This window comes from Anopheles funestus, chromosome 3RL, assembly GCF_943734845.2.
Source record: "Anopheles funestus chromosome 3RL, idAnoFuneDA-416_04, whole genome shotgun sequence".
NCBI classification, from domain to species: Eukaryota; Metazoa; Arthropoda; class Insecta; order Diptera; family Culicidae; genus Anopheles; species Anopheles funestus.
Genome location: NC_064599.1, coordinates 56,774,759 through 56,798,740, shown reverse-complemented (window position 1 = coordinate 56,798,740; position 23,982 = coordinate 56,774,759). Strand labels below are relative to the sequence as shown.

General features: G+C 45.9%; 5 protein-coding genes across 6 annotated transcripts; 4 read left to right on the top strand and 1 right to left on the bottom strand.

Annotated features, from left to right (window-relative positions):
- Positions 1–570: 570 nt before the first annotated feature.
- On the top strand, positions 571–7,221 carry LOC125770138 (E3 ubiquitin-protein ligase mind-bomb). Its single transcript, XM_049439456.1, has 6 exons — positions 571–1,308; positions 2,728–3,720; positions 3,962–4,069; positions 4,151–5,212; positions 5,283–6,443; positions 6,522–7,221. The coding sequence occupies exons 1-6, from the start codon at positions 1,156–1,158 to the stop codon at positions 6,660–6,662; spliced, it is 3,618 nt and encodes a 1,205-aa protein (XP_049295413.1). The 5' UTR covers positions 571–1,155; the 3' UTR covers positions 6,663–7,221.
- A 15-nt stretch (positions 7,222–7,236) lies between these two features.
- LOC125770214 (28S ribosomal protein S31, mitochondrial) lies at positions 7,237–8,641 on the bottom strand. The gene is made up of 2 exons (XM_049439598.1): positions 8,506–8,641; positions 7,237–8,419 (listed from the first exon to the last, which is right to left on the bottom strand). Exons 1-2 carry the CDS (start codon positions 8,535–8,537, stop codon positions 7,276–7,278), a joined length of 1,176 nt encoding a protein of 391 aa, XP_049295555.1. The 5' UTR covers positions 8,538–8,641; the 3' UTR covers positions 7,237–7,275.
- Positions 8,642–9,306: 665 nt separating this feature from the next.
- Positions 9,307–14,657, top strand: LOC125769510 (uncharacterized). Its single transcript, XM_049438244.1, has 9 exons — positions 9,307–9,620; positions 9,702–11,198; positions 11,291–11,497; positions 11,615–11,703; positions 11,831–11,918; positions 12,091–12,465; positions 12,533–13,729; positions 13,805–14,008; positions 14,066–14,657. Exons 1-9 carry the CDS (start codon positions 9,408–9,410, stop codon positions 14,363–14,365), a joined length of 4,170 nt encoding a protein of 1,389 aa, XP_049294201.1. The 5' UTR covers positions 9,307–9,407; the 3' UTR covers positions 14,366–14,657.
- An 828-nt stretch (positions 14,658–15,485) lies between these two features.
- LOC125770298 (uncharacterized) lies at positions 15,486–19,947 on the top strand. Its single transcript, XM_049439708.1, has 5 exons — positions 15,486–17,193; positions 17,826–19,031; positions 19,211–19,414; positions 19,484–19,690; positions 19,769–19,947. The coding sequence occupies exons 1-5, from the start codon at positions 15,547–15,549 to the stop codon at positions 19,859–19,861; spliced, it is 3,357 nt and encodes a 1,118-aa protein (XP_049295665.1). The 5' UTR covers positions 15,486–15,546; the 3' UTR covers positions 19,862–19,947.
- Positions 19,948–20,474: 527 nt separating this feature from the next.
- LOC125770170 (F-box/LRR-repeat protein 7-like) lies at positions 20,475–23,256 on the top strand. Of its 2 annotated transcripts, none has more exons than XM_049439525.1 (4): positions 20,475–20,542; positions 20,681–20,809; positions 20,877–22,079; positions 22,675–23,256. In XM_049439525.1, the coding sequence occupies exons 2-4, from the start codon at positions 20,702–20,704 to the stop codon at positions 23,191–23,193; spliced, it is 1,830 nt and encodes a 609-aa protein (XP_049295482.1). In that variant the 5' UTR covers positions 20,475–20,542; positions 20,681–20,701; the 3' UTR covers positions 23,194–23,256. The 2 variants fall into 2 exon arrangements, with proteins under 2 accessions (XP_049295482.1, XP_049295481.1); XM_049439524.1 differs by having other exon boundaries at positions 20,525–20,574.
- Positions 23,257–23,982: the final 726 nt, after the last annotated feature.

Below are 23,982 nucleotides of genomic sequence, written 5' to 3'. Positions count from 1 at the left end.
TTGTGTGTGTACAATGTTTGATGGGGCCAAAGAAATCAGTATTGGAGATGATATTGTTGACTCCTGTTATCCTGTTATGGATTGTTCTTATGTTTAGAGCGAAGCGACTCTAAACTTACTAATTAAATATTGTTCGTTTGTTTCTGTTATTAGAAATTATCGCTCAAATGCAGAATAATTGTCCTTTTATGCATGTTTAAATAATTATCTTGAACAACGTTTGACCGGACGCATCTTTTGTAATTAATGCAATATTTAATGGAATAATTTCGCTTCAATTTTGAAGAAAGGTGAATGGTGCAGAATTCAAAAACATGCTATTATATTAACACATACCTTTTCTGTAATTCGTGTAAACCTATATAAATTTTAGATTTAATCATCCAAAAGTAATTAATTAAGGAAAAACCCCGATAAATAAAGAAATAAAACAAAATTAACAGACATACCATTTGAATTTCAACACAAGCCGTATTTGACGTTTCGCGCAGTGCTGTCAAACTTCGGCATCGGTTGATTCGTTCCTTTTCGGTCTGGTTCGGGTTATTTTTTTTTATTCCAATCTCTCCTCCTCTCTTTCTCCCTTTCTCTATCTCGCTCATGCTAATCGTGTTTGAAATATGCCTCACAAACTACAGGTCATTTCTGTGAAACTTTTAATGAATTAACACTGAAACTCATCCGGATATGGGGTAAAAAGTGAATCGCATAATTGTAAAACTAGTGCAATATAGTGAAAGGGTTGAAATATCGATGCAGTGCACGATATTGGTGTGAATGAAAGTCTTGGTCCGTTCCTTTCTACGTTGCAGAGACCACCCTTTGCACGATTCAAGTTCCATTGGTTGCTTTGACACTATTTTTCCCAACACACACACGCAGCACGGTTAGGGAAAAGTGGACTGAACTAGAATAGTGGAAAAGTTGTGTAAAAAGTGTAAACATTTCCCAAAACACTCTGCTGGAGAGAAATATTAGCAAACGTGTAACACGGTACAAGTGAGGTCAAATACAACCGAAACACGAAGGAAGGGAAAACCATTCCCCGCTGTGTTGCCCTTCTTCTCGCGATCATCATTGTGTGAATCGAATCGGTGACAAGAGAAGCTGCAGAATCCGAATTACGAATACAAATTCCGATGCACACTGGAAACAATGGCCTGTGGTAGTACCTCATCGACAACGAGCATGGAATTGGTTCCGGCGGGTCCAACGAATGTCGCAGCCGCAGCACGACCTTCACGCTTCACGATGGAAGGTGTTGGGTCACGGGTCATCCGTGGACCGGACTGGAAATGGGGCAAGCAGGTGAGTAAGGGGTAGTGACACATCTTGCGAGAACATTCCGACAGTCTTCCGGAACGGATCTTCTGCTGGTGATTGAACTGAATACATCCCGCTGTCCGGATTCTCATTTTGCTTGGAAAAATATTTAGTTCCGAAACATCGCCTTGAGTCGCAAAATAGCGCAGGCAGTTCGATCCAACGACGTGTATCCCACGTGTGAACATGTGTGTGTGTTTGTGGGTTTGGAAAAAGGGAAATCTGTTTTACCGAAGAGTATGTCCATCTATACTGCCTCACAGGTAGCAACATTAAATCCGATTTTGTGCGTTTTAGCTTGAGTGGCAGTACGGTATGGGTTTCATTGCATCCCATTGCGAAGGGCAACGAGAGAATCATCTTTCCACATCCTGGAAGAAGCTGAACTCCGCTCAGGGGATTTATGAAGAAGGCCGCCACCAAAAGGGAAGAAAAACATTATGTGCAAGATAAACGGCAGGCAGCAACAAAGCGAACAAGCAACCGCTCTTTGGCGAACGGTACGAAGAATGGAGTAGCAAAGAAGGCCACGAGAAAACTTCGCATAAAGTGGTGTTTGTGTGTACGTCCGCGTGGTGTGTTCGAGAGTGAAGTGTGTAAATTTAAAATTTATTATTTCATCAATCAACAACACAACCACTGCATGGGCAAAAACAATTGCCACTCCGTTTCCATGGACCTTTTGCGACATTCGAGCGTTACAGACTGATGAGATTCGTCTACTAAACGACGGTTAATTAGGAGTGCAATTGGGGGAGGCCGATTTTCCCATGCTACGTACTTGTCGCATTAGACCTGCTGTCTGTAATGCCAGCCAGCTCGTAACTCTTTAATGATTGGCTTTAATTACGACACAATGAGGTTGTGATCAATGTACACCCAATAACCGCTCTAGAGGGGATTGTCGTAAGACGCACTTCTAAAACTAAAATAGACAACAATTTTTTGTTATTAACTTCTCACTCTCAATCTACTAGGCCTCATTCAGGCATCAGTGTGGATTAAGAAATGTTACGGATTCTTACTTACGCAAATGCCGGCTGTAATGCCGTTTGATGTCTAATCGATCGTCTAGAAACTCGGAAATGAAAACAACAAACTCGACTGCAGACGTCCAATCGACGCCGGTAGAAATAAGGCAGTATTTGCTTACAGCAAAAATCACGTCGTTACATGCACACAAACAGTCGGAACGATCGCGCCATTCCCGCCCTTCTGCCTCACGGGTTTTGTTTAGATCGCGTAGAAGATCACGCCCAGATTGGTGATAAGGAATGATCGGAGTAAAAATTTCCGCCTAGTAGTTTGATAGGGGTTTTTGCAGCTGTTCATTTACGGGATTCTCTTCCGGCATCGGATTATTTGTACTGATTGTGTTTATTTGCTTACTTTCACTCGTTGCAGGATGGCGGCGAGGGACATGTCGGTACGGTGCGCAACTTTGAGTCGCAGGAGGAGGTGGTCGTTGTTTGGGATAATGGAACCGCGGCCAACTATCGGTGTGCCGGTGCGTACGATCTGCGCATACTGGACAGTGCACCGACGGGCATTAAGCACGAAGGTACGATGTGTGACACGTGCCGGCAGCAACCCATTTTCGGCATTCGTTGGAAGTGTGCCGAGTGTAACAACTACGACCTGTGCTCGATCTGTTATCACAGCGACAAGCATCACTTGAGGCACCGGTTCCACCGTATCACCACCCCGGGTGGTGAGAAAACGTTGCTGGAACCGCGCCGAAAGTCAAAGAAAATAGCCGTCCGTGGAATATTTCCGAGCTCGCGCGTTGTGCGGGGCGTCGATTGGCAGTGGGAGGATCAGGACGGTGGTAACGGGCGGCGCGGTAAGGTGAACGAAATCCAAGACTGGTCATCGGCTTCACCGCGTTCGGCCGCATATGTTGTGTGGGACAATGGAGCAAAAAATTTGTACCGCGTCGGATTCGAAGGTATGGCCGATCTAAAGGTAATGAACGATGCTAAGGGTATGACCGTGTACCGCGATCATCTACCACTGTTGGGCGAGTATGGACCAGGCCGGGCTCCGAACAACTTCCAGATCGGCGATCAGGTAACGGTGGATCTGGACATTGAGATCGTACAGTCGCTACAGCATGGACACGGCGGATGGACGGATGGCATGTTCGAGTGTCTTAGCACAACCGGTACGGTGGTGGGCATTGACGAGGACCATGACATTGTGGTCGCCTATCCTAGCTCGCACCGTTGGACATTCAATCCGACCGTGCTAACGATCGTTTCCTCACCAATGATGATGCTAACCGACAACCAGCCGCAACAGTTCGCGGTTGGTGATTTCGTGAAGATTTGTAGCGATCTGGAACGCATCAAAATTCTGCAGCGCGGACATGGCGAATGGGCGGAGGCGATGGTACCGGTAAGTGTAGATTCTTTTATTTACATTATGAAAGTAATTTATTTCTTATGTATGAAATCTGTGCTTCAGAGGATCATGGATCATTAAATCGTATGACACGACAAGAGTGAAGTTTTTATATTATTAACACCACCTTCGTATGAGGTTTTATTACGCCACAAATTCAAACAATTGGCATAGGTTTAGGCGCCGAGAAAATTAGGGAAAGACTAATTTAAAATATATTCTCTTCCTAATACAGACACTTGGAAAAGTGGGTCGTGTTCAACAAGTGTATCATGACAACGATCTGAAGGTGGAAGTTTGCAACACATCCTGGACCTATAATCCACTTGCCGTGACAAAAGTTGTAAGTCTTCAAAGTGTTTTTTTAAATTCCTTGCTCCAATCCGAGGAGATCATATTTCTGTGTTTCTTATCCGTTTGTTAGGCTTCTTCCTCCGATGGTGCTACTGCTGTGACAACGAACGGCGAGCGTCTTTCGGCGATACTGAAGAAGCTCTTCGAACCGCACACATCGGGCGATACCACCGAAGAGTTGGTAAAAGCCGCCGCCAACGGTGACAAAGCGAAGGTGGAAAAGTTTCTTACCGGTACGACCGAACAGAATGTGACGCCATCGTCCTCCAGCATGGGCGAAGCACAGCCAGTCGTGAAGGTCGATGTGAATGGTGTGTTTGCGGGACATACTGCCCTGCAAGCAGCAAGCCAGAATGGACATCTCGAGGTGATCGAGGTACTGCTCCGACACAGCGCCGATGTCGAGATCGAGGATAAGGACGGCGATAGAGCCGTGCATCATGCAGCATTCGGTGATGAACCGGGCGTTATGGGCATGCTGGCGAAAGCCGGTGCTGATCTGAACGCACGAAACAAACGCCGTCAAACGGCGCTTCACATCGCTGTGAACAAGGGACACTTTAATGTGGTAAAAACGCTGCTAGAGCTAAACTGTCATCCGAGCTTGCAGGATTCGGAAGGTGATACGCCACTGCATGATGCGATCTCGAAGGAGCACGATAACATGCTCGCACTGTTGCTCGATAACGGTGCGGACATAACGCTCACCAATAACAATGGCTTCAACGCGTTGCATCACGCAGCGCTGAAGGGAAATCCTAGTGCGATGAAAGTTTTGCTGACGAAAACGAACCGTCTGTGGATCGTGGAGGAGAAAAAAGATGATGGCTACACGGCCCTGCATCTGGCCGCGCTGAACAATCACGTAGAGATCGCGGAACTGCTCGTACGCATGGGCAAAGCGAACATGGACTGCCAGAACGTGAATCTGCAGACGGCGCTACATCTTGCGGTCGAGCGACAGCACGTGCAGATAGTGAAGCTGCTCGTGCGCGAGGGCGCCAATCTTAACATTCTCGACAAGGATGGGGACACACCGTTGCATGAGGCGCTGCGTCATCATACGCTGTCGCAATTGCGGCAGCTGCAAGATGTAGAAGGATTTGGGAAAATTCTAATGGGATTGAGGAATGTAAGTTAAATCGGATGTGGTTTTCAAGAGTAGCAAAAGAATCTAATTTAATGTCAATTTAATATTACAGAACACGGACAAAAAAGCGTCGGCATCGATTGCCTGTTTTCTAGCAGCGAACGGTGCAGATTTGACGGTTAAGAATCGAAAGCTGCAAACACCGTTGGATCTGTGTCCCGATCCGAATCTCTGCAAAACGTTGATCAAGTGCTATAACGAGCGTAAAACGGACGATATGGACATGATCGCGGCTAGTGGCGTTGGCGTCGGTACAAGCATGCAGCCGAATGTGATGCGAGCCGGTCTCCGAACGAATGGCGGCGAACCGACCGCTTCGACGTCCGGTTCCGGCTGCAATCCCGGCACGAGTGGTATCAGTGCGGGTGGGCTGAATCATGCCCAGATCGATGCTACCCTGCTGATGGGTTTGAGTAAAATGTCGATCCAACCGAGCGCGGCCGGTGAAGCGAATACGAATGTGAGCGTTAATCATAGTGCAAGTGGTAGTGGTGCCGTTGTCGGTGGCAGCAGTGGACCGCTGGACGAGTGTTTGCTCTGCTCGGACCAGAAGCGTGACACGGTGTTCAAACCGTGCGGGCACGTAGTGTGTTGCGAAAATTGTGGACCACGCATCAAGAAGTGTTTAATCTGTCGCGAATCGGTTCTATCGCGCGAAAAGATCGACGAGTGTCTCGTTTGCTCCGATCGGAAGGCATCGGTATTCTTTAAACCGTGCGGTCATATGGTTGCGTGTGAGCATTGTGCACCGATCATGAAGAAATGCGTCCAGTGTCGTACGCAGCTCGAACAGATGGTACCATTGTCGGTGTGCAGTGGCGGACAGGGCAGTGTGATTAACATTCAGCATCACGTGGACGATGGTAAGAAGGATCTGTTGCACAATCATAATGCTTCGCAGCAGCAGCAGCAGCAGTTGTTGCAGGGCACGAACAAGGCGGGCCTTGGCGTTGCCATGAACAACACAATGTCACCGAATGCCAGCTCTATGGCGGGCGTATCAGCAGGTGTGCTAGGTAATAATGGACTGCTTGCCGGAGGAGGAGGAGGAGCAGGAGGAGCAGGAGGATGTGGTTCTTCCAGCAGCAACAACACAACGCCACTGACAACCACCAACAACACCTCGGTTGCGTCCGGTGTTGCGCCCAACAATCTCAATTTGGTGGACGACTTTCAAAAGCTACAGCAGCAACTGCAGGATATTAAGGAACAGGTTCGTATTGCAATTTTTACCGAAATCTTCCCCTCACAAATGCTAACCAATTCTGTTTCATCCTTCTCTCAACAACAGACGATGTGTCCGGTTTGTTTCGATCGCATCAAAAATATGGTTTTCCTGTGCGGTCATGGAACGTGTCAGATGTGCGGCGATCAGATCGACGGCTGCCCGATCTGTCGGAAGACGGTGGAGAAACGTATTCTTCTATTCTAAGGCGGAATGCTGCAGGATATATTCCATTCCATGTAGAATTTAATTATCGCATTAGCTGATACGCTCACTGTGTTACTGTTTGCAAATAGGGTTAGTTAGCAGCTTTGCCCATCAGTTTACATTCATTCTTATTTTAGTCTTCCTTTAGCACAAAAAAACCGCCCGGCACCTAGGCCGCTAATGATGTGCACGGATATCACGGATATTTCCTATTCGCTTGTGAGGCAATGCGACACGAAAAGCTTTAGTGTGTTATATAGGATGCATTTTCTTTCCATTTTCCATTGCACATTGAACGTTCTCGCGTTTTTTTATTTTAATTTAAATTCTATCCACTTCTACGCACCAATGTTGTAGAATCGTTAATTATACACCGAACAAAAGACACCCGATCGCGTGCGTGATCGGCAAGCATGTTATGGCAGACGCATTTACTATATGTTGAACGTATAATGCTTAACGTGCTCACTGACTGTGGACCCGTTTCATGTAAACGAAGCTCCCCGCGAAAGAAATACAACAAAATAAATCGTTGTAGGTACAACTTTTGGAAAAACAATTAACACAAAACGTGTTTGTATTGGTTTCAAATGCTACGTTACTACTTATCCGTTTATTGTTCAACCTCCTTCGTCTTACCGCTACCTTCCGCTACGATAATGTCCTTCAGGATTTCCTTTTTCTGTTCGAAATAATCTCGGTACCAGCAGATATGGTCACGCTTCTCCTGTGCCGTGATGTAGTGATTTTTCGACAGCCCAACACACACCAGCTCCATAAAGTGTCGAATCGGACCCTTCTTCGGGCACCACGGTTCCAGATGTTCCTCCAGGAACACGTGCTCCGTAAATGCGACCTTCGCTTCGGCTTCCCGGCCCTGCTCATTGTTGATGGGGAACTTCCAAAGTTTGCCCTGTTCGGTCCAGAGAGCCATCTTTTGGAAGTAATTCGATGGTGGATGCGTTACGGCTAATCGTAATTCCCGCTCGTTCAGCTTCTGCCAGGTATGGAGCTTCTCGGAACTTTCCTTGAGCGAAGCAAGATCGGTAAAAATTCCCAACGGTTCCTCCTCGAAGAGTTTCACGCTTCCCGGACCACCGGGCGTTTGTGGTGGTTGTTTCGGGCTGGCACGCTTTCGTTCGTATCGTTCCTTTGGTGAGACAGCCCCACGTGACTGGTCCCCATCATCCGTCGGACGCCATTGCTTTGCTCGCTTTGAATCGATCGATTTTTTCACCAGGGTGCTTCGTGTTGGATCACTTTCGGTGTATTCTTTCTTTTTGTTTTTATCAACAACCATACCGGTAATGATGTCCGTTAAGTTGCTCTCACCAGCTGCGGATCCCGGTGTCGTCCCAAGCAACTTTGCGAGCAGTTCCGATTCTGTGCGCTTTGCATCACCGCCAAGGGCGGTAGCCACTTTGCGCGTGGCCTGCGCGAGATCTTTGGGCCGCTCTTCGTCGTCAGAGTCCGAGTCTGAGTCAACTTTTTTCTCCTTCTTTTTCTTTGACTTTGGGCGCGGCAGATCTACCTTCTTCGCGAGCTTCAACTCACTGTCCGCGTTCATCATAGCGAGCAGTTCATTCAGCCGGTTAAGGGCAGCAGAGGATTTATTTCCTTCATCTGCACTTTTTCCGGTTTTACTTGCCGGAGCAGGTGGTGGCTTTGGTTTATCGTTACCATCTCCCGGTGCGTTTGAATCGGACGAAAATCCATTGCAGGACAACAAAAGCCGGATGCTTTGTGGCTTATGTAATCTGGCCAAACAAAATGCATGCCAAAAAGATGCAATAGGGAAATGGTTAGTTAATGAATGAAACGAAACAGAATACGTCATCCTTACCTAAACAAAGGGGCACGAGCTATATGAAACATTGGGCTAAAGTTAAATTTTAAAGACACAATTTTTCCACAGCACTAACACCAGCCGTAAAATAGTCAACAACTCGTGGGTTTGTTTACAAATTACAACAGAATTGCTATTGATGTCAAGTTGGGCTGTCAAATTCAAAATTGACATTCCAACACGTTTGTTGGCCGTTGAATCGACTTCCAAACATAAAAAGGATTGAGGCGCGCGCATTTCAAGTTCAAAGCACAATTTTACGTGATATTTGAATTTAACTAGCTACGAAACATTAACTGAAATATGATATAAAGGTATTGCGAACTAATATGATCAAACCGCTTCCAGTTTTAACCAACAATCGTAGATATTCAAGTGTTGAAAATGGTACAGTTTGAAACATTAACAAAACACCTTTTCAACAAATCCCACGCATGATACAAGACCATATAAATAGAGGAGAGAAAACCTCCACTAAATGTAACTGCCCTTTGTAACATTCTAGCTGAAATGTAATCGACAAGAAGCGAAACTGTGGTGTTATTTTCACTTAACGCCACGCTTTTCCGCACGCCTAGAAGCCATGTAATGTGCGAACAACACAACTACCCCGGGCAAGCCGGTCCACCATCGGGCATAGCTTTTACATTCGCTAGATTTCGCTTTTTTGGCAGCGTACTACGCAAACAACAACTCACTCTCTTCAACCGTTCCGTTTAACCGGTTTATTTTTAATTCTTCACCTAACGACTCGCCGCGGAAGCTCGGGATGCCTTCCGAAGATTACAGTTTTGCGGGCGAATGCTACAGCAAGAGCCAGTCAATTGAGTGAGTTCTAACGATTAGGACGGTTCTCCGATAATCTCTCTTAAGCCAGTTGAAACAGAGTGCAGAAAACGATGGATTTTTTTATTGCTAAAAATCACAACACTCCCGTAGAGCCTCCGGCGCCGATAGTTCAAATACTAACTTTACCCTTTCCGAAACAAAATATTGAAATAATACATACAAATGGTATCGAGGAGGTTACGAAAGAGTTGCCTAAAATTGCTCCAAAAGAACCAACACCTGAGCCTGAGGTTTTTACCGGCTTTAATTATCTTCCCATGGAGGTAAGTAGTGAAGAAGGGAGGTTTGGTTCGGTTTCTTTCTGGGAAGTTTGTAAAAGACCACGTGATACTCTCTAACTTCAGCTACTATTAAAAGTAATGAAACAGATCTCCGTCGATGATCGGCTAGCCTGTGGTCAAACGTGTCACCGATGGATGGAAGCGGCACACTATTATCTTCCTTTTAGTCAGCGTATCATCTACAAATTTACCAACGTCAACTTCACCGACTACGAGCCGCCGATCAAGAACTTTCTCGGCGCGTTTCGCATTTTCCCGAGGATCGTCATCAAATCCTGTACCTTCTACGGCAACAGCCAGTTCTGGCCAATGTTTGGAGATCATGTGATTGAGCTAACGATAAAGAACTGTCTGATCAAGGATACGGAGCTGCTCTACATCTTGGAGAACGTGCCAAATCTGCGCCAGCTCAAAATAGAGCAGTGCGACGAACTGTTTCGATCGTGGTATTTCGAGAAGCGCAACAGCTGCTGCGAATCTCACTTTGTTCTGCCGGACCTGCTAGATGTGTCGCTTACGAACAATGACTTCTTGGACGAGCTGCACTTTAACAAGCTGATGACGCTCGCTCCGAATATTGCGCATTTGGACCTTTCCAACTGTTTCAAGATGATCGCTTCCCATCGGCGAGTTGCGATGGTGGAACACATAATGCGCTTCATCAACATGCACCAGTTCCAGCTGCAGACGCTCAAGTTCAACGGGACGCTAGCGATCGATGACATCTGTCTCAGCACACTTTCCATGATCGATGGGTTGAGTCTGGAAACGTTCAGCATGACGTTCTGTGATAAGATACCGGCTGCTATCATCGATCTGCTACGCCGTCAGCCGGATCTAAACATCACACACGACCTCGAATGGAAGGTCGGCCGGCATCCGATAAAAGCGCCCGGATTTATTAGCTTCCTTGTGCGGCAAACCAATCTGGTGCATCTGGATCTAACTTCTTCGCTCGGTATTACCGATGAGGTGATGGAGCTGATCACGACCTGCCTGCCGAAGCTCAAAACGCTCAAACTCCGACGGTGCATTCTGGTGACGGATGATGGTATTATGAACATTGTTAATCTGGAGCATCTGGAGGTGCTGGATCTCTCGAACTGCTACCGCATCTCCGATCGTGCCATGTACCGTGGAGTAATAGGGCGGAAGGTGAAAAATCTCAAGGAACTATACCTCTGTGAGCTACCCACCCTGAGCGACTACTCGTTGATTCAGGTGACACTAAACTATGAGATGCTACAAGTGCTCGATTTAAGCAACAGTCCCAACGCGGCAACGGATGCCACCATGCAGTACGTCAACTACTATCTGGTATCACTGAAACAGCTCCACTTGTACTGTTGCACGAAACTTACCGATTCCGGGCTGACCGGGATTGACCTGCCCGTCAAACCGATGATCACCTGGGATCACGAAGAAACCTTCCCGCTCGATCGTCTGTTCAAACTGCGCGTCCTGAACTTGATTGGGTGCTATCGTATATCGGATCTCTCGCTACAGAACGCTTTCAAGTTGGCCGAACTGAAGGAACTCCATATGGCACGCTGTTATCAGGTTGAGAAGAGTGTTTTGTTTCTGTTTTGTCCTCTGTAGGGTAAAATGTTGCGAATGTTAAAGGTTGTAACTATTTCCTTTGTAACTTGCAGATATCAGAAATTGGCATCGAAGTTCTGAGCCAAAATGCAAAGGCACTGGAATTCATCGACATCAGTGAATGTCCCCTAGTGAATGATAACTGCATCGAGATGCTAACGTCTAACCTGAAGCGACTACGTACCCTGAAGGTCAACAAGTGTCCCCTGCTAACGAACGCCTGCCTGGAGATAATCGGACGAAACTGTAGCTACTTGAAGGTAAGCTTCGTTCCCGTAGTGTAGCGTACTAGTGCGCCGTTTCGTCCGTTTCCGTGTATGGCTGCTCTGGCAGCGCCTCTGGCAACATTTCCTCATGCGCTTGAAGTTTTCCTACAGTTTCTTCACGTAAGCGGTTGTCGCCGGCTGAAAAAACCTCGCGAGCGTCTCGCGCACCTTCCATCGCTGAAAGCGGTCTATGTTGAGTGGTAGGGAGTTGGGCGAGTCTAGAGCGTAAGAACGTACTGTTTTACTGTTAAGCACAACAACAATAATAAAAGCACAAGATCAAGTGAATCCTATTTTAAACCCCCAAAACAATGAATGTTGCATTAGTAAGCGCATCGTGAAGCTTGTTACGAAATTCGTCACGACATTCCGCAAACGGACGCAGATGATACAATGCACTGACCACGGGACACGGGTAGGTGTGTTGTTTGTAAACAAATTCGATCCTTACGCAAAGTGCGGATCAGAGTGCGGTGCTTTCGCGCATGCGCTCTTGCTCCTTGGTCAGCTGCAATGCCAATGTCTCGGACATGTAAAAGCCCTCACGATCGGGATCTCGAGATGTGATCGTGTGTTTATAATAATAGCCCACGATCAATCGTTTGTTCGAACAGCGACTGTACGCGGAAATGATTGGCAGAACGTTTGTGACTTTCATCCGAACAAGCTGTTCGCCGTTTTGCACTCGATCGCGATCTCGTAAGAACAATTTCCTGTTTTTGTGTGAAAGGATGGAGATGTCTATAGAGAGTTGGTTTAATCTGCACTACTATGGGTTCGGTCACGGTGAGGAATTCGACGACTACGACGAGGAGGAGGAGGAAAGCGAAGAGGAAGAGATTGTCGTAGAGGAACCGATCGAAGAAGTCGATGATCGAGAGTTTCCCTTTCATGATGATGTCTTCTACATCAACTTGAAGGGACCTCGTGTCCGTACCGGATTTGACAATCTTCCAATGGAGGTAAGAGCATGTGAGCGTTCGTCTAATCACCGTCGTACGTACAAATTGCAATTCTTCCTCATTGCAGATTTTGTTGAACATATTTCGCTTTCTCAATTCGGTTGATCGGGACTCGGCGGCTCTCACTTGTAAGCGTTGGTTCGATGCAATGGGCTACCGGGAGTTTCTCGATGAGGTGTGCTTTCACTTTGAGGAAGTGAGCATCTGCGATGGTACCCATCCGATCGCTCTGTTTCTTCGCAGCTTTCGGCACTTTTCCAACATCAAGCTTACACGGGTCCAGTTCAACGGGTACAGTGAGTTCTGGGATGTATTCGGAGAGTACATCCGCGAGATCACGTTCTGCAACTGTATCACGCTTACGAAATCGAAGCTCACGATGATACTGAAACGGTTGCCCTTTCTGGAGTGTCTCGCACTGGAAGAAGCGGACGAGTTCTTCAAAACGTGGACACCGGTCGAGTTGAAACGGATCGAGCCAGTGTGTCGTTGTTTGCGCAAGCTGGCACTGCGCAAGAGCAACGCGTTCACGGTGGATCATCTTCACTATCTTATCGCGATGGGACCCAACATTAGTGCGCTGGAAATTTCCAAATGTCTCAAGCAGATTGATGCACCGACGCGGGTGAAAATACTCACCACCATACTGGCGATCATGAAGATGCGCAAAAAGAAACTGCAAGCGGTGGACTTCAGCTACACCATGTATGATGATCTATTTCTGAAGCAGTTTGCGGAGATCGACAACATGTCGCTAAGTCAGATGAGCTTATCGTTTTTCGAACGGGCACCGATTAAGGATCCGGGGATAATTGATATACTGCGCTGCCAGTCGGCCATCGTCCATCTGGATCTGTCCTCGTTCTTGAATCTCACCGATTTTGCTCTAATCGAAATTTCCACCTCACTACGGTTGCTGAAGACGCTCAAGCTGAACGGATGCTGGCTACTGACAGATTTTGGTGTCGAATCGATCTACCAGTTGGATAGGTTGCAAGTGCTCGATCTGTCCGATTGTGACAAGATTAGTGATCGAGGGTTCATGAAGGCAATCGTAGATCGACGGCGGGATTGTATGAGCCAACTGTACTTGAGTATGCTGCCCGGGTTGACGGATAGCGTCATCCTGAAGATTTGCCTCACGCTGCTTAATCTTACCGTGATTGACTTCTGCGGTTCGGATTGCATGAACGACACATCGGTACAGTTTCTCTTTTGCTATCTAAGGTGTCTACGAATTCTGCGTCTAAACGGATGCGTTAAGGTTAGTTCCCATCATTTCCTTCCAGTATGCATTACAAGAAGAGACTTTACTATGTTTGTGTTAAAAAAAAACTAGATATCGGATGCAGGCCTAACTGGGGAGAATCTTCCAGTGGCGGTGATTGAAATGTGGGATACGCAGTTAACGTTCTCCATCAGCGAACTGCGCAGTCTGCAGGAGCTTCAGCTGTCCGGATGCTTCAAAGTAACCGACTTCACGCTGATACATTCATTCCGTTTCCGAGAGTTGCGTGAGCTCAACCTTGCTCACTGTGTACAGGTACGGAGTGTGCCATTTCCCATGTCTAGCATTCCTGAAAGTTCTTGTCTTTTGTAGATATCTGAAGCAGGCATCGAAGCAATGTCACTCAATTGTCCAGCCCTGGAGCAAATCGATTTAAGTGACTGCTTTCACGTCAATGACCGTTGCGTAGAAGCACTTGCGAAAAACCTGTTGAGGTTACGATCGTTGAAGCTTGTCCGATTGCCACTAATAACGGTAGCCAGTGTGGATGCGCTTGTACAGTATGCGAAGGTGCTCCGTTATCTGTACATACGCAGTTGCAACAAAATACCGAAAGATGCACCTGAACGGTTGAGGAAAATTGCCACACTACGTAATATACCCAAGTGTTAATCGAGTGTTGTCCTTGTGGATCGTATGTATCTGTCGTCGATGTCCAAATATGTGCAAGGGTCTAGTGTTTAGCGTACTTTATTTTGTGTTGCGCGTGTACTGCAGTATATAAAGTGCTGTTCCATTATTCTTATTTGCAGGCATGTCGGAATGAGGCATATACACATTCGGGAAAGTAATCACCTCAATCTCAACTGCTCAATTTATCTGGAGATTAGATCAATAGAATTGATATCGAGAAAACTCAAAAGAAAAGTGTTTCAAGTAAAAAATAAAGCACGGCATATATGTACTACCGTTTAGACTACACTTTATCCATACATACTTCATATCTTCATCAATTCTATGTCACATACACCTGTATATTCCCAAGGAAACGACTTATTTATGTGCTTTAAGATCCCGAAACTAATGGACTTGGTTACAAGCGAAGAACCCGTATCACAGTTGAATAAATATTGTAACTATCAGACACCATTGGATTGTGTATATCCTTTTCAATTTTGGGTCAAGTTAAATTGAAAAGATGCTCCCGAAGAATTCATGTACTAACTGTCCTATATATTGTAGACCTTTATCTTGCCATCATGTAGCGAATTACACTCGCCAGGCAAATATAACTACATTGAAAGATTCAAGTCAACAACGTGGATAGAAGGTTCAATTTGAAATGAAGAAATGGCGGCAAGAAATGGAGTATTAACGAAAATGGAAAATTTATGAAATTTTCATTTTTTTTTAATGGAATTTAAATAAAACTTATGAAGAAAAAATCTACTTTCGTAAGTATTCTTCATGCTTAAATAATTTGTTTTTCATGGCAAAAAAAATCTAAAAACCTCAAAAGCATTGCACATTATTTTCCCGAAAGTATGCAATCTCGTATACGATCGTTCAACTAACCCTTCAATGCCGTTCGGTAATCGCGCTACATTCCCATCGGTTTCGGCCCGATTCATCAACGTTCGTAAACACTTTTCCTTTCCTTTCGGCATATTATCACGATGGCAAACTCAATAGCGGCGCAAAATCGATTGCATAACCGCATACCGTCCGATCGTAACCGTTCGGATCGATCAGATCGGAAAGCGGAGAAAAAGGATCTTAAATAATACTCAACCGCTGCCGGAGCGTTAGGCAATTCAGTTCTATTCAGTACATCGATATCAGCTCATCCGTGCATGCATCAAGACGCGATGGATTTCGTGTGTCCCGTGAGTGTGTTCTTGCCCGCGGGAAAAACGCCTGCGAAAGAAAAGCGCGATAAAATTCTGTCTCGATCAAAATCGCTCGATCAACCGACAACCAGTGTGGCGGTGGCGAATGGTCTCGGAACAAGCAATGGAAAGCCGTCCAGTAGTAATCGTAAATCCAGCACTGGTAGCAGCACAAAATCGACCACTTCATCGTCCGGGTCTTCGAAAAAGAAAACCGATCCAAAGGTGGAAATTGAGGAGGAAAAGTGTAAGAGAGACAGCGTTTTCGCGCTCTTCCCAAGCGTGCAGTGGAAACCAACGGTGGAAGAGAATGTACGATTGCCGGTGCAGTACAGTGATTGGATGGAACCGTTCAGCTGTGATGGACGGTTTACTGCACGGTACGATCTGTTGCCAATGGAGTTGATCCTGAAAATCTTTAAACAGCTCAATGCTAGCGATCGGTTGGCGGCGAGCGAAAGCTGTCGTCGATGGTTCGAGGCCGCACACTACTACGAACCGTTTCAGCGTCGGATGTACTTTAACTTCGATCGGATCGAGTTTAACGATGAGGATGGGCCAATTAAATATTTCTCAAACCCGATGAGAACCTACCCGTATCTCACGTTTACATTCGTGGAGTTTACCAAGCACAGTGACTTTTGGTTAAATAATGGAATGTACATACGCGAACTAACGCTGCGCTGTTGTCTGATACGGAAGAAGAAATTCATCACGATCATGAAGAATCTACCCATGCTCGAACGGCTTGAGCTGATGCAGTGCGATGAGTTGTTTAAGCACTGGACGCTTGACTACAGCACGGATGAACCGATGTTTCCCTTTACTCTGCCACATCTTAAACATCTTTCGCTGGCTGCGTGTGATTACTACAATGAGTATCATTTTGAACGATTTATCGAAGCCGCTCCGGCACTGGAATCAATCGATGTGTCGAACTGCTTCATCAATCTGTACCTATCGCGCCGCATGACCATGATCTCGCGCGTTATGCGTCTGGTGAGCAAAAACCGCAACTTTATGAAGGCACTTAACATTAGTGACATTCCCTGCTTCGATGATGTCGCGTGGCATCTGCTGGCGGAGATGAATGGTCTGTTCCTTACGCACTTTACCGTCACGTACACCGACCGCATACCGTTGAAGGATCCGGGAATTTTGAAGTTCTTCAGCGTACAGACACGTCTCACCCATCTTGATCTGACATCGTCGATCGGAGTGAATGATGTGTGCTTGCAGTTGATCGTCGAGAGCTGTCCACTGTTGGAAGTGTTGAAGCTGCGCCGCTGCTGGTTACTTTCGGACGAAGGTGTACAGGATTTGCACACCCTGAAGCATCTGCGTGTGCTGGACGTATCGAGCTGTGAGCGTATCTCCGACTATGGTATGCGTGTGGGCATTATTGGGAAGCGAGCGCGCCCTGTGGATGAGGCATACTTTTCACTGTTGTCCACGCTCAGTGACTACACCATGTACTATCTTGTGCTGATGTTCAAAAACATTCAAGTGCTCGATCTAGATAGCAATGCGACCATTACGGACACTTCGCTACAGTATCTGTGCTGTTACTCGCAGGAACTCCGCAACTTAAACCTCCAGTGCTGTACCAAGGTAAGCGAGTGGAACATATTCTTTTTTTCTGTTATGTGTTTGTGTGCTTTAATTCCTTGTTGGTAATGCAACGCTATTAAAACACTTTACCGCGACGAAATCGCTTGAAAAGGGAAAGCAAACCGTATTACGGCATTTCATCCGCACTGTCACTGCCAAGGTGAATCCTCAAAATAGGCGCCGTTAAGCAACGAAAACAAAGATAGCTTGCTTTCTGTGCCGCAGCCGCCACTGCCGGCACCGGCTCAACACGCAAATGGCAATTTCAAATATGCCATCAGTTCATTTGCTCGATCACTTTCGGGTTAGTGCTTTCTCGATTAGATTTCTTTTTTTATTTTGAGCGCTCAATCGTACGGCATCGGCCCATGACGGCAATTGGTTTCCTTGTTCGATCCGAGCCGACCGAAGCTTGGCAAGAAGTTATTTAATCGATGATCGCACTGCACAGTTCAGTACCCGCCAAACGGAGCGTGATCAAGGATGCGCTACCACAGAAAACCGTTGCCAATATTTCGGCCCCAGTTCGAACTGCTCCCGGTTGAAGTAAGTTGAAGCCGCGTGTTTTTGGAGCTTTTCTCCACAGGAATGGGGTAAAAGCAAAGGTTAATTTTTCGTCCTCACCTTTCTAGCTGATCGTACAGATATTTAAGTATCTCTCCCCAAGTGATCGTCGATCGGCATGTTTCGTTTGCAGCCGTTGGTACGAAGCGTCCAAGTACTGCCGCTTCGCTGAACAGATGGTTCTGCATCTGGTCGGTGTAGATTTCGACGACTTCAAACCACCGGTCATGAATCTCATCCTTGCCGATCGAAAGTACCCACTGATCAAGCTGTCTCGGGTGAAGCTAAACGTTCAAAGCAAGTTTTGGCTAAACTATGGACAGTTTGTGCACGAGATCACATTCGAGAAGTGTATGATTTGGAGGGAGCGGGTGATCTCGCTGTTCAAACATATGCCTAATCTACGCGTGGCACGCTTTGTGGAGTGCGATCTACTTAGAGACGATCTGTTCCGCACATGGAAATTCTTCGACAATGGTCTGTACACGATCGATTTCCCGTGCGTGGAGACACTCTCGCTAGCCAAGAACAACTTCAGCCAGCTACAGTTCGAATCGATGGTGGAGATGATGCCGAACCTAACACGGGTTGACTTTTCGAACTGCTTCCGGCAGGTGGAAACCGGTCGCAAAATGTTCCTGCTTAGCTGCATCCAGAAGTTCATCGTGCGCAGACAGTACGTGTTACGATCGGTTAATGTAAGTGGCATCCCGGTGGATGATATCTTTCTACGAGGACTAGCAGATGCTACGGGTTTGCTGCTGGACGAGCTAAGCCTTACCTATCTGGAGAAGATGCCTACACGCGAACCGGCCATCATCGATCTATTCCGAAGGCAGATGAATCTTCGCTTTCTGGACGTAACAGGCTCGACCGGGATAACGGACTTCTGTCTGGAGCAGATCGTACGACACATAACTGGCTTACGGGTGCTTATCATGACCGGTTGCTGGGGCATCTCGGACTACGGTATCAAACAAATCTTCCGCCTGCAGCACCTGGAATCACTGAACCTTTCCAACTGCATTCGAATGTCGAAACATGGCATCATGGATGGGGCCGCATTCAGTAATAGGGCGATCTTGAAGGAGCTCCATCTGGAGCTGCTGGACACACTGGACGAGGAGTGTGTGGTGAAGATTGGTGCCAACTTTCCCAACCTCACCGTGCTGAACATCGGCGGCTCGTCGACCTGCATGACCGACTGGTCAGCGCAGTACATCTTCTGCAATCTTGTTAATCTGGAGCATTTAAACATTGAGCGTAGCACGAAGGTACTTACTAACTTACTAAACGTGTTGCTCATGTAATTAACACCTCAAACAATGACACCCTGTTGCGGGAGGAATGGAGACGAATGGGTTTCCGTACGAAACGTGACGTTTCTAAACGTGTTTTCTTCATTTTTTTCATTTCATCTCTCCCTTCCTGCGTTACGTTCGCTCAACTAAAGCTAACAGATGCCGGTTTTACCGGGATCGATCTGCCCGAGAAAACGTTCTCTATCTGGGACGTGGAGGAAACGTTCGCGATCGATCGTTTAAAGAAGCTGCGCGTACTGAAGGTATCCGGTTGCTATCGCATGACAGATTTTGCGCTACGTTATGGATTCCGATTTACCGAGCTGAAGGAGCTTAGCTTATCACGCTGTCACCAGGTGAGTTAAAACATTAGAACAAACTTGCTAAGGTAGATCTAACGCGATTTATTTGATTTTTTTCTTCAGATTTCCGAGGTTGGAGTTGAACGATTGGTATCAACATGCCCGGCACTCGAGTATCTAGACCTTAGCGAGTGTCCCAACATCAACGATAACTGTGTGAAGATGATCGCTATTCAGCTGAAACGCATCAGTACACTAAAGTTAGCCAACTGTCCACTGCTGACGGAGAACAGTCTGGAGTACTTAGTGACTTTTTGCAAAAACCTAAAGGTAAGTAAATAGCAACTTCATAAAGCTGTTGTGAGAGTGAAAGTTTAATTATTGTTTTTCTTCATTCTCATGTTCTAGTATCTGTACGTGAGGGGATGTTTCAAGTTGCCGCCGGACATTGCGGAACGCTTATCGAAAATACCTACCATGCGACAGGTTTACAAATCATAGAAAGATTATTTTTAAGCGTGTTATTTTAATAAATAAGTATTAAGTTATGGATAATAAAACGAAGGTAAATCTTTTAAATAGTGAAACATTTCATTGATAAGAAAATTAGTTATGTGAATTATTGAAAATAATTTTATTCTTTGCTTGATGTTGTGTTATTCATTATAAAAATATTTGTCTTGCGAAAATCATCGTTTGCGAGTCTTACAATAAGTGTCTAGAGGAACAAGAAAGTATTATCATCAGAGTATTTTTATTTCACAAGACAGTATTATTATCTCATTTGCAAAATTGTTAACAATCAATGTTCCCTTCTTGTAGCTTCTACAATCAGCTGATTTACTGCGTCCTTGCAAGAACACATCAAGTAAACATCTACCCGGGCGACACGTAATAGAACGCTTTCACATGCGCAATTGGTTCACTTGGCAAGGGATAACGAATTCTGAACGATTTTCACCTGAATGTCATTCAACACCGGTAAGCATCTTCGTCGTTATGTCATGGTGCAAGAACTCGAATAGTTGCATTTCCCCCATTATCATCGTAGAACGTCGGCCACGATACGGATCGCGCACCCGAAACGAATGTTTCGCCGAGCTTCGTTCTAAAACGATCTAAGGAAGTTGTCACACTTTTCGGGACACTCTCAGTTTTAGTCGATTCACGTTCACTGTGAAGGTTGGTTGAAAGTTTTTATCGTGTTCTGAAAGGTGAAGCATTGGCGCTTGGCACCATTGCTTGGTTTTGTTTTGTGCCAAAAACTAGTAGAAGACGAGATCACGAGACGTTGTTGGTTGTTTTTGTTTGTGTCTCTAGAGTGTAATACATCAACCCTAAATGGCATTGGCACGTCTGGTGGAACGAATTGAACGAACGCTGTACGTACACTACGAGGATAGTTTCGTGTATTTCTTCGAACCAAACTTTGAAGCATTACCTCCTGAGGTTTGTAACTTGATTAGACGTATCTTTATGGTCTTGTAAGCTAACATTTTATTGTCCTATTCCACAGCTACTAATTCATCTATTCCAGTACCTGAATCCAAGCGATCGAAGTGCGGCGGCACTAGTTTGCCGGTCCTGGTATGATGCGTTTCGCTACATCAAGTTTCAACGTGCCGTACGTCTACATATCCACGATATCGAGTTCGTAGATAATGGACATCCATTGAAGGGATTGATGACGTCCTTCCGCTACTTTACGGACGTATGCATAACCAAAGTGGTGTTTGGAAATAAGAGCGAGTTCTGGAGCGAGTTTGGAGATGGTATTGAAGAGCTCACGTTTGACAAGTGTGTTATCTGGAAGCACAAGCTGGCATCGATCTTGAAGTACATGCCACGGTTGCGTCGTCTCAATATCTTCAATTGTCCCGATCTCTTCAAAACCTGGAAGCTGATCGAGAATACTACTGTCACTTGGAATCTTGTGATGCCGGAGCTTAGGCACATTAGTCTCGCCCGGAACAATCGCTTCCTGGAGCATCATTTCGATTATCTGGTACAGCTCGCACCTAACCTCGATTCGATCGATGTGTCCGAGTGCTTCAGCAGCATTGAAGCAAGGCAGCGTGTACTAATGCTTAACCACATTCTCGAGTTTGTACGGACCACCCGGAACCGATTGCGACATCTCTTCCTCTGCGGTACACCGATCGACAATGTGTTTCTGCGCGGACTGGCCGACATTCCAGATCTTTCCCTTCGTAGCCTTGGGCTGATGGTTTGTGAGAAAATTCCTACCAATGAACCGGGTATTATGGATCTACTACGTTCGCAAACTGCCCTCACACACCTCGATCTTTCCAAGTCGCTTGCGTTGAATGATTCGGCGCTGATACAGATCTCGCGCTCAATTCCCCATCTCGAAACGCTCATCCTCAACCGTTGCTGGATGATCACGGACTATGGTATCACGGCGATCAAAAGTCTCGTCCGGCTGCGTCACATCGATCTGACAAACTGTGAGCGTATTACCGATGCTGGGCTCGTGGGCGGTCTGTTCACACACAATCGCAGAAACGTGCGCAAGCTGTATCTCGGGCTGCTGACCAACATGAGCGATGCGGCACTCACGAAGGTATCGTTCGAGTTCTGTGACCTGGCGGTGCTTGATCTGGGCGGATGCTCGAACAGTATCAACGATCTATCGATACAGTATATCTTTTACCACATGACGAAGCTGCAGGAGCTAAATTTAGACTGCTGTGCGAAGGTAAGTACGACGATGACGATGAGCTTTCTTTCGCTGTTGACGTTGTTGTAGTGTAAGACACGACAATAACATTCGTTTGGAATTAAATCGTATCAAATATATGTAGAAAACAATGGCATGTTGTTGGTATTGTTTCAGAATTATCATATGAAACAAAATTTCATTACTAAATATATAATTTTTAAGTATTTGTTGCCATAATATAACATTAAATTATCTACTTAAAATTTTTATTTTATCTAAAATTCATTTCATTTTATTACAAATTAGATTGGACCACCCTTATTTTGCCTCTCGTCAGTCATAGAGTCATGGTCCTTGAGTCTGAATGCATATTTTATTAGCACCACAATGCAAGATTTTAAAGTTGTTGTTTAGTTCATTAAATTCTTACATAAACACTAAACCGAAAGATCGTCATGAGGAAAACAAAACAAAAATACAACAATTCCTCAATCTCATCGAGCTTTTAGTACAAAAACAATTTAATACAATTTTACTTAAATCCGAAAGCACTTTCAATCAAATAATATGAATCGCGCCATTTCACTTCGATTGGTTTATATTTTATCAATGTTTCCCATTCTCTACGCAGGTGTCAGATGCCGGCATTACGGGTATTAACCTAGAGGAGAAAGCGTTCGCCATTTGGGACATCGAGCTATGCTTTTCGATAGCCGACCTGGTCGGTTTACGATCGTTAAAGCTATCCGGGTGCTACAAAATCACTGACTACTCCTTCGAGCGCTGTTTCAACTTCAAGGAGCTGAAAGAGCTCAGTCTTGCCCGACTATTGCAGATCAGCGTACGGGGCATCGAACGACTCGTGCTCGGATGTCCTTCGCTCGAGGTGGTCGATTTAAGTGAGTGTCGCACGATCACGGATCGCTGTATCGAGATCATCACCAAGTGTGAGCCCCGTCTTACCACGCTAAAGCTCCAGAACTGCACGTTGATAACGGATAAGGCCATCAAGTATATAGTGGAGAACTGCCGCGTGCTGCGTGTGCTGAATATTCGGGGTTGCATTAAAATATCGTCCTACGCTGAATCGAAGCTGTCTGCAGTGAAATCGTTGCGACATCTGCACGGAACCACGCCGGAAGTTATTTAGATCGTAGGAACCGTGTGTATGGAATGTAAATAAATATATTCAATGGATAATAGCCAACGCGAACGCTGACCGTTCAGTGTTCTTTCTCTCCATTTCGAATCATATCCAAGGTCAATCTTTCCCATTTTTCACGGTGTTATTTCCATACTTTTTAATGCTCCATAGTGGAGTTGACCACCAAAACAGGTACGAACGAACAAAGTGCAATCGATGGAACTCCTCGTCCAAGTCCCCGAGATTCTCCAGCGTTTTACCGATCGGCCACCTATGAACCAACGGTGGTCCACGAGATCGAAGTAATGATCAGTGAAGTTTTTTGGTTAATTAGTCGGTGATGCTTAAGATAAAAGATCAAAGAACAAACCGCCGACAGACATCGAGCCGGTGCTACCGGTACTGGGCCGCCCACCAATCCATTCTCCCGTGGACGCATATCCCGCAAGCACGACGATATGCCGCGCCGGTTTCGAAACCGAGACAAAACAGAACCTTGTCGGGTGCAAACATACCGTGCCGCTGGAAAAGTGCACGCACTCACGATAGGAGCAACAAAAGTCCCAGTCCGCCGAAAAGCACTTGCGACCGGGTCACAAAACAGGAATTGAAGGAAGCCCACAGAGAAGCCGAAACAGGGGCAACATGCAGCAGTAAGTTTATATGATTTAATAATTTTATTGCACGCATCTCCGGTGTTTTTGTGTTGTTTTATGGTACGGACCTAAACGGAACGGATTCATCGTAGTCGTCGTCGTCGTCGGTGTTGAGAAGAGTGTTTCGTATGGACATCAT